This window comes from Salmo trutta, chromosome 19 (assembly GCF_901001165.1).
Source record: "Salmo trutta chromosome 19, fSalTru1.1, whole genome shotgun sequence".
Taxonomy (NCBI): Eukaryota; Metazoa; Chordata; class Actinopteri; order Salmoniformes; family Salmonidae; genus Salmo; species Salmo trutta.
Window position 1 is genome coordinate 9,798,611 of NC_042975.1, and position 9,637 is coordinate 9,808,247.

The following is a 9,637-nucleotide window of genomic DNA, read 5'->3' on the forward strand; positions in this document are numbered from 1 at the left end:
AGTTTCATAACCTGGGTTGTACTCCAGATGTTAAGTCTTGAACTGGCAAAAACTGCAGCACTCCCTTTTATGGACTGTGTCCTTTATGTAACGCAGTACACCTTCCTACCCTGAAGAGATCTCACTTATTGTGCTCTGGATGGATCCAAATGTGATAATGCTGTGATCAATCTAATAAAAATATAGGAAATCAGCTGTGTAGTGCGAGGGCAAAAACCAAAACGTGCACACCTTGGGGTCCTGAGGACAAAGTGTGGGAAACGCTGCTCTAGGCTAACTGAGCGATGTAGTCTTACCACAGCCAGTACAGCACAGTATTGACACAGTTTAACAAATGACAGGGCAGTGTACACATTTCTACCAAATCATTCATTTATTGGTGAATGACATTTACAATATTCACCAAAAAGTGTCAAACTGAGGGACAAAATCTGTAAGCCAACATTACAATGGCTACTTCCTGCTCTTAAGAAAAGAAAAAAAAGTTACCCTTCTCTTTAATTCAATAACCACAAACAAAATTCCATGTGCTATACCAGGGGTACTCAACTCTTAGCCTACGAGGTCCGTTGCCTGCAGGTTTTCTTCTACCTGATAATGAATTGCACACAACCTGGTGTCTCAGGTCAAAATCAGTCCCTGATTAGAGGGGAACAATGAAAAAATGCAATGGAACTGGCTTTGAGGTCCAGAGTTGAGTTTGAGGGTGCTATACCCATAGTGTCATTTGCACAATTCTCCCTTTGACTTGTTATGGGCATTATTTGGTAGCTGTTAGCATTGACAGCTAACATCCACGGCTGGTTTCTCCACATGAAGAAAGACTAAGAGTCGTGCAAACCTCTTGCTCCATGATTACTAGACAGTAGGTCCTTGTCCATCCAGCCTGATGGAGCACTAGAAAATGTCTACCTTCAGCAGAAAACGTTTCTCTGTACCTGAAGTAAAAGGAGAGAAGATAAACTGTGAGAACTTTGAGATTATACTATAGTTCAATGCCTATAGATGTGCCCATGATGTTTATGTTAAGGTGTTAGACGCACTGACCTCATGGCGTTTTGGGTCCAGTGTGGCTTGGAGCCTCTTGTTGCTCAGTCTCTGATTGAGTGTTGGATGGACCCTCCTCCTTCTCAGCAGACAGGAAGTCATGAATGGCATCCTCAATGTGGGGCCTGAAAGTGTGGTTAAGCTTGGGATCCACCACCTGGGTGATGATTCTGTCCACTCCAGACTCCAGCATGCCTGACCTGACACACAGCAGAGACAGTACAGATGACTAATGACTGGAGCATAAGTAGCAACAACTGATAGCACCTACCGCTGTCCAGACTGGGGAAATGAGCTTAGCCATCCAATGTGCAGATTTCACTATCCTCTGTAATATGTACTGTCAGCAACGCATTTGACACTTACAAGCAGAATTATGAGTATATGAAGTACTGTAACGACTTACTGCACGACGCTTTGTCTTAGTCCATTTCGCACTTGATTTTTGTTGATTGATGGATTCCATTCTTGAGTGCTCAAATGAGTGGATACAAAGTTGTCAACTTTTTGTCGCAGATTCTGGTAGGCAGGCTGACGACAATGACAGAAGTACACCGGCATTGATCAATAGCTGAGGACATTTTCCAGCACAACTGGCTAGCTAACTATGCTAAAAAAACAACATGGTTGGACACAAAGCGTAAACGTGCTAGCTAGCTGAGTAAAATAAATGTAGACAGCCAATTAGTCAGGAAAAAGTTGAAAACTATATATAGTACCTTTGTATCCACATCTGCCAGGCAATCTCTGCGGAACTCGTCGAACAAGCCTCGGTTCTTGAGATGTTCCACGATGAGACCGATTAGCTGAGGATCTCCGGGAGGAAGATTCACCGCGTTACCGCTGGCACCCTCCGCCATACCGATGTTTGTTTAATTTCAGCGTTGTTCATAAACCAGTGTAACACTATCGTTATCAATTGAAGAAACGACCACAAAAGAACTGCTCGTGGGTCTAAAACTACAAACTAGCTAGTTATGTGGAATAATGATTTGGAAGTGTACACAAGTACCAAAATGCTTTGCAATACGGAAGTCCCTCCTCATTGCTCTTTAGACAGTTGCTTCCTGGGAAGTGTCCTACTTAGCTACTACGCTAGGTGGTTTTTCATCTTGATAGGCCCTGCATGGTCATTACCAATTCTGCATTGGCCGTGCAGCATTTACCGTGATTTGGACTCTGCAGAAGTCAGGGCATTCATACTTATTTAGTTTCGCCGAGCAGCGCTGTTGTGAAGGAAGTTGTCAATGAAGTGAGTTTGTGTTATACAGGACCTCCCGCCCTCACCGACCGTCAAACAATCATGTCAATGCGGGGTTATACTGAGCACTCCTCATTGTTAAAATATTTAAGAGGCGCACTGCGATGCGGTACAGAGCTCAATTTGGCTCCTGGAGGCTCCTCTATTGCGCCACACCATCCACACAGCGCCTCAGACCACATTTTCAGATCAAGAATAAAATGTCTCTTAGCTTTTGGTTACAGATAGGGAACTCTTTGGTTAGACACAGTTCAACCTTAAAGAAATACCAAATGTACTGATGACAGGGCGTAATGGCCAGATCATATTAATTGTCTTGTTTGATAAAAATGTATGTCTCTAATATTGTTAGCAATACTCACAATGTATGTATATCTTTCCTGTAAATTGCATACTGGTAAATGTAGACCACCTCATAACAACTTAGGTATAGGCCTATGGATTATGATGAAATCAGTTTGTGCCTAATTCCTACATTTCCTGTGTGACAGATCAAATAGACAGTGTCCATCTAAGATGGGATGGTGATTATAGGTATGCTATGGGTGAGACTGGGAAAAAAGACATCTGTATTTGTCATGTTTTTTTGTTTTTTTTTAAATGGCCGTGTGAGTGTTACATAACAACCTCAATTGCTGCAATTTGCACTCAATTATGTTTATCTGACTCACATTGTCAGACAGCATCTTCTGTTTATTTGAATATTAATACCACATGGATCTTTTAAAAAACCCTTGAGGTAATTCAAGTGTTAGACTATTGGCCATGTGGCTGATTTATAAATAACCTAAATGTGAATTGTTTTGTAATTTAGGCCTATATTACAAAAATCAACTACAGAGATATGATTTTGTCTTGCAATTATTTTCTTTAATAAAATGTAGTTATTGTAAATGGTGGGGGTGGTCTTTAATTATAATGTCAACTACGGTCTCCTCAATTTCCAGGAGTAGTTGCCAGGCAACTAGGGAGAGGAACCATGGTGATACTAAGGGAAGAGGAGGGAGAAACAAGGGGCGTCTGATGAGGAGGACAGTGTCTTTATGGATAGTTCAACATGTATTGCAACATTGTTTCCATGTAAGTACACCATGGTCTTGTAGGCTAACCCTTTGTACTGGGAGTATACCCTGCAAATAGCCTCCTCTCTTATTTCTTATTTTGTGTGTTTTTTAAAATGTTCCAAATTTTAATTAGTTAAACTTTTTTGATATTGAGTACTGCACTGTTGGGTAGGGTTTGCATATTAATAATTTCACTGTACTTGTGCATGTGACAAACTTGAAACCTGGAGGCCTGTTTAGTTTGGCTCTCATTGGCAGAGGAAAAATGCAAATTAGCTACTGTGAATTGACAACCCTTCTGCAATTTGTCAACGTGTTTGGAAATGACAGAGAGCCGTAGAGGCAAACCAGATGATCTCAAACCTATTTTTTCATACACATTATTTGCGTATAACATATGCATATACCAACATGGAGAGTTGAAGTACGCCCTCTGTACGGCATTGTCTTTTTCACAATGCAGTTATGCTTATTAATGGACAGTATTCATTTCATGTTGCCTCAGAGATGGTTTGAGCACAGTAATTAAATCTTCCAGATTTAGATCACCAATGGGCCACAAGATGGTGACATAACATCAGTATGTGTCAGAGTTAAAGCAGCTTGAGCAGATAGGTTTAATTATGCAACGCTGTAGTCTCCAGCTGTAGTTGACAGTTTTTCGACATGTGCTGTGGCATATGTATCTTTGATCTGTACAAAAAGAAATTCTGTAACTGCCACCAAACAACAAAAACAAAGCACCCCGGCATGAAAACACACACACACACACACACACACTCCACACACACACACACACACACACACACACACACACACACACACACACACACACACACACACACACACACACACACACACACACACACACACACACACTTAATGGAACTAGTCCCAATCATAACTCTGCCAATTTAGCAGAATCAGGCTGGCCTGCTGTACTGTAATCATTTTACAGTCGGATTGCTGTCCTGGTTTTTGGGATCAATATGTCATTGTGCTCCCACTAGTATATCCTTGTAGAGTCCTGGGTAAAGCATGACGCTTGCAACGCCACATGATTGTAGGTTTGATTTCCACAGGGGACCAGTATGAAGAAGAAAAATAAAGTATAAGAATGTATGCATTCACTATTGTAAGGAACTCTGGGTAAGTGTGTCTGCTAAAATGTAAATGAGTCAGAACTCTATTCCTTCCTGGTTGGCACATGGATTAGGAATCTAAGAAAGGAGTGTTTTGGAGCACTTACTTTGAGATTATGTGATTTTATAAACTGGGTGGTTTGAGCCCTGAATTGGGATTGGTTGATAGCCATGGTATATCAGACCATAAAACATTGAGTTTTACTGCTCTATTTATGTTGGTGACCAGTTTATAATAGCAATAAGGCTCCTCAGGGGTTTGTGATATATGGCCACTATGCCACAGCTAAGGGCTGTGTACAGGCACTTTGCGCTGCGTCATGCATAAGAACAGCCCTTAGTTGTGGTATATGGCCAATATACCACACCTCCTTGGGTTCCTGAGTGGCACAGCGGTCTAAGGCACTGCATCTCAGTGCAAGAGGTGTCACTACAGTCCCTGGTTTAAATCCAGGCTGTATCACATCTGGCTGTGATTGGGAGTCTCATATGGTGGTGCACAATTGGCCCGTGTTTGGCCACGGTAGGCTGTCATTGTAAATAAGAATGTTTTCTAAACTGACTTGCCTAGGTAAAAAAATTAAATGTAACTCAACAAGCGGAGCAGATCAGCTTGCAATTACAATACGAGAGCAGAAAAACTCAATCTTGAAGCTGAGATAAACCAAGTGTTTTTCAGATTTATTTTCCATTCATTGGACAATTACCTTTTAGTATGTACACACCAGGAACGTCACTAGAGATTCAAGGATAGGGGGTAAGCCTCTTTTATGGGGGTCTGGCATACTCCCTTCTGTCCGTTTACTGTTAAGCCACAGAAGTAGCTGAGACTGTTAGCTAATGTTAACCAAAATGTTAGCTACCAGTAGGCCTAACGGTACATGTACACTAGATAGCGGTAAATTGCCGCGTGCTGCTTAGGCCGTCCATTGTGACTCGCTTGTGGGTGTGCTGGCAGCATATAGCAGCAAATTGTTTGATTGTGTCAATAATTCAGCATAGCAAGTTTGTATGAAGGTCTGGTTATTAAATGGGTACATAGTTCAAAAGTAATATCCTCTAAAACGCTCTAGTGACAAACAAACTTTGTTGCCTTGTTTCCAATTGTCCACATGGCTGGGAGAACCTATTCAAGGAAGTAAATACATTTAGAAAATGTAAAAAAAAAAAGAAGATGTATTATTAGCTAACTACAGTTCAGACTAACTCAAATGAGCTGCTAAATGAGCTAGCTAGTCGGCTAGCTTGCTGCTAGTCGGCTAGCTTGCTGCTAGTCGGCTAGCTTGCTGCTAGTCGGCTAGCTTGCTGCTAGTCGGCTAGCTTGCTGCTAGTCGGCTAGCTTGCTATCTAGACAAATTCACATACTGTATAGATAGCTAAGTGAATTAAATATCACTAGCTGCCTAACTTCATATTAGCTAGCTATCTTGATGTATTTATCACTGTAAAAAACAAACTCCAAATGCATTTGTAGGTAGCTAGCTAACAGCCATGGAGGAGGGTGAAAGGAGAGCAGCCCCAACTGTCAGTGAGAGAGTAGGCTATTCTGGATAGGGCAGGTACTTGTGTAATTCCTGTCCCTAGAAGTGAGGACGGAGATAATTGTAACATAATATTCAGTGCGGTGTAATTTGACTATAATAAAGTCTGTTTCTTGTGAGGTTTTCTGTCCTCAGATAAAGAGAGCTATGAAAGCCTGTCTACATATGAAGAGCAGTGGTTCTCAGTCCTGGGAATTCAAAGGGGTGCACATTTTTGTTTTTGCCTTAGTACTGCACAGCTGATTCATATGATCGTCTCATCAAGCTTCGAGTGGTATTTATGTATTCATTTGTGATGCCGTCCTTGATATGATCCTGTTATTGTCACATGCTACACATGTACATATGTGTGCCCATGCATCTATCAATCCAATGTTATCATGATTTGTTATCAGGTATATTATACTTTAGTAATCCACAATGACCTGGTGATGTAAGTCTAACAATTACATTGTCTTCCATATTCCCTAGATACCTTGTAACGGGAGATTCCTTCAAAACAATTGCCTACAGTTAATGTGTAGGGCACTGCAAGGTTGGGTGACCAGGGTCATCTGGGACTGCCTCCTGGGGGAATTCAGGTGTGTGAAGGCTATCTGTGTCCTGCATAACTTCATGAGGATGGACACGAGGACCAGGAGAGGATCTGCAGTTCGCCGCCATTTGCCAGAGAAGTCTGCTGCTCTGCAGGATGTTTCAAGGATAGGGTCCAACAACGCAGTAAGAAAGGCAAACCGTGTGCGGGATATCTTCACCTCCTACTTCTTCAAAGAGGGTGCTGTTCTCTGGCAACACCATAGACTACACTATGCACAACCAAAGGCTCTTTTAAGAGCCATCCACATTGCAATAAGAGTATTCTTCCATTTACTTAACTATGTCAACTGCAATTATTCAATTCCCAGTTTCTCTCCCTTTGATTTCTACTTCTCAGGTGAGGGTGCTGTTTAGGTAAGGGCGTGATGTCTGTACAAAAACAACAGGCTCTTTTAAGAGTCACCCATATTGAAAAAATGTAGAACAATTAGACACCCTATAAACCACACCTACCCACTCATGTATCAATCTGATTGATGGATTGTGTTGCGCAGTAAGCAGGCTCAAGTGTATAACTGTGGCTCATTCCACCTTTAACAAATAGGCAAGAGGGCCAACCATGGAGAATAGTAAAACACTTCATTATTTCTATAACTACGCTATATTGTTTGTCCTCATGTGCCCGTTCAGGTTTTTCAGCATTAAGTACCCTGCAGCCACTTAGTGTGGTGTGGACAACAGGTGAGGCCACACACAGATTCCTGTTGAACACTGTCTCTTTTAACTACTTTATTTTCTCAATAACAGTCTCTCTCCTTCACTTCATCCCTCTCTCCTCTTTTATCCCTAAATCCTCTAGGTTATATCAGCTGTGTCGGTGAAGCCCTCCCGCATCTGAACTGGCTACATAGAGGGCACTTGGTCAAGTCAACAGGAAATATTATTAAAGAGATGCTTTACATTGAAATAGAGATGCAGTCGTCCCAGAGTTCATGATCCAAGGTCAGTTTTGCATTTCACCTGATTATTATGATGACTACCAATGTTAGAATAAAAAATAAAAACAAGGCTTAAACATGCTCTCTCTCTCTCTCCATCTGTCTCTTGTCTGCAGATGTTTTGGTGTGAGAGAGGATGCTAAACCCCAGTCCCGTCATCGCCACCTCACCTGCTCATAAGATAACCTTCGGGCCGACTTGAGACACTATGTAATTGTGATGAACTGAGAGAATATTTGGGTTGCACTGTGATTCATTAATCATATGCTGCCTTCCCTGCTCCTATGTTCTTACCTCTTTCTTCCTCTGTTTTTATGTTGCACAAAAGATGTACAGATAGAACTTGTATTTATAATATTACAATTATATTTATAATGCATGTATTTATAACACTTGGTTAATGAACTTCTTTCAATAAAGAGTTTAATTCTCTACTGGTTGAAATTAAGTCTCATTTAATGAAATACTACACCGATCCTGTGTTTATCAGATCAATGCAGATGAAGGGCATAAGATATACAGATGAACCAGTTTTAGACTATTTACATAATGCATAGGAAGTGTAGTGCACTGTTTTTATATTCTACTTCTGTATATATTAATTACAAATCAGCCTGTAACTAGTTCAATCCTGTTTCTAGTCTATTAGTTACAATGTGTAACCATGATGTCCCAGGACCAAGATTGATAAACATTGTTGAAGTGTATAATTGCAGACACAGCGTCATTCAAAGACTGGAATTTGATACTCCTGGTATTGGAAATGACTGAAAAATAATCTAAAAGACATTCATACCTGAACTGCACCTTTATTTGCCAAGGTAGAGTACATGATCAGTGAATATATTAAAATGTACAGGCTACAATGTGGGGATCTCATGCATGGTAATAACTACATGTATATATGACTTGCATCCTTGGCACAAAGTTATATTATATTCTACTCAATCCATAGGCTTCATAAATGTCATTCAGGCTATAATAGCTGAGGTTCATAGCTAGGTTCTGAACTAATATGTATACCAAACGTTTGGGTCCATACACAGATCGGCTAGATAGCTAGCTACACATCCATAGGTATACAGGTATTTTTATCCTCCACTGCACAATAAGCAATAACATAGCTAGCTACGTCATTTCATCTATCTGCGTTGCAAATATCATGAAGGCAAGCTTACAAAATTGTAAATTAAATTTGCAGTAAATGCTTTAGCTTGCTAGATTCTTTACATCCACTGTTTCACAAGACGACAGCCTGGTTTGCTGGTTGTTTCAGGAGTCCCTAAAACATGAAACAACCACAATTACAATTTCATACTCATGTCACAACACCCATAAAGCTGACCAGATAACGTAGCAGGCTAATGTCAGCTGGTCAGCCAGTTTGCTAAATCGCGATTTTCGCTAATTAACTTTATGATAAAAAAAAAAATCATAATCGTTTGTCTCTACACTAACTAACATATTCCTGTCAACTGTAAAACATTTTTGCATGATTCGTTATGGCGTTATAATCACTTACATTTGCTTCCATCCGAGTATTTTTGTCAGACATCTTTGCTGAATAAAGTCTAACACGGAACCCAGACCGGCACACAAAACGCGATCACGACACGCAGGTTAAAATGTCAAAACAAACTCTCAACCAATTATATTCATTTGGGGACAGGTGGAAAAAAGCATGAAACATTTCTGGAAATTTAGCTAGCTAGTTTGCACTTGCTAGCTAATTTTTTTTTTTTTTTTTTTTTTTATTGCTAGCTAATTTGTCCTATTTAGCTAGCTTGCTGTTGCTAGCTAATTTGTCCTATTTAGCTAGCTTGCTGTTGCTAGCTAATTTGTCCTATTTACCTAGCTTGCTGTTGCTAGCTAATTTGTCCTATTTACCTAGCTTGCTGTTGCTAGCTAATTTGTCCTATTTACCTAGCTTGCTGTTGCTAGCTAATTTGTCCTGGGACATAAACATTGAGTTGTGTATTTTGTGGTTGTGACCCAGAGACTCTTTACCATTTATTTTGGGACTGTTCTTATGTCAGAATATTTTGGT

General features: G+C 40.4%; 1 protein-coding gene and 2 long non-coding RNA genes across 3 annotated transcripts; 2 read left to right on the forward strand and 1 right to left on the reverse strand.

Annotated features, from left to right (window-relative positions):
* Window positions 1-351: 351 nt before the first annotated feature.
* LOC115153966 (biorientation of chromosomes in cell division protein 1) lies at window positions 352-2,087 on the reverse strand. The gene is made up of 4 exons (XM_029699697.1): window positions 1,767-2,087; window positions 1,454-1,578; window positions 1,048-1,247; window positions 352-938 (listed from the first exon to the last, which is right to left on the reverse strand). The coding sequence occupies exons 1-3, from the start codon at window positions 1,905-1,907 to the stop codon at window positions 1,049-1,051; spliced, it is 465 nt and encodes a 154-aa protein (XP_029555557.1). The 5' UTR covers window positions 1,908-2,087; the 3' UTR covers window positions 352-938; window position 1,048.
* A 2-nt stretch (window positions 2,088-2,089) lies between these two features.
* Window positions 2,090-3,338, forward strand: LOC115153967 (uncharacterized). Its single transcript, XR_003867799.1, has 3 exons — window positions 2,090-2,299; window positions 2,800-2,842; window positions 3,256-3,338. It is a non-coding gene; the product is annotated as an uncharacterized LOC115153967 (long non-coding RNA).
* A 3,894-nt stretch (window positions 3,339-7,232) lies between these two features.
* On the forward strand, window positions 7,233-7,797 carry LOC115153689 (uncharacterized). Its single transcript, XR_003867733.1, has 3 exons — window positions 7,233-7,333; window positions 7,452-7,594; window positions 7,707-7,797. It is a non-coding gene; the product is annotated as an uncharacterized LOC115153689 (long non-coding RNA).
* Window positions 7,798-9,637: the final 1,840 nt, after the last annotated feature.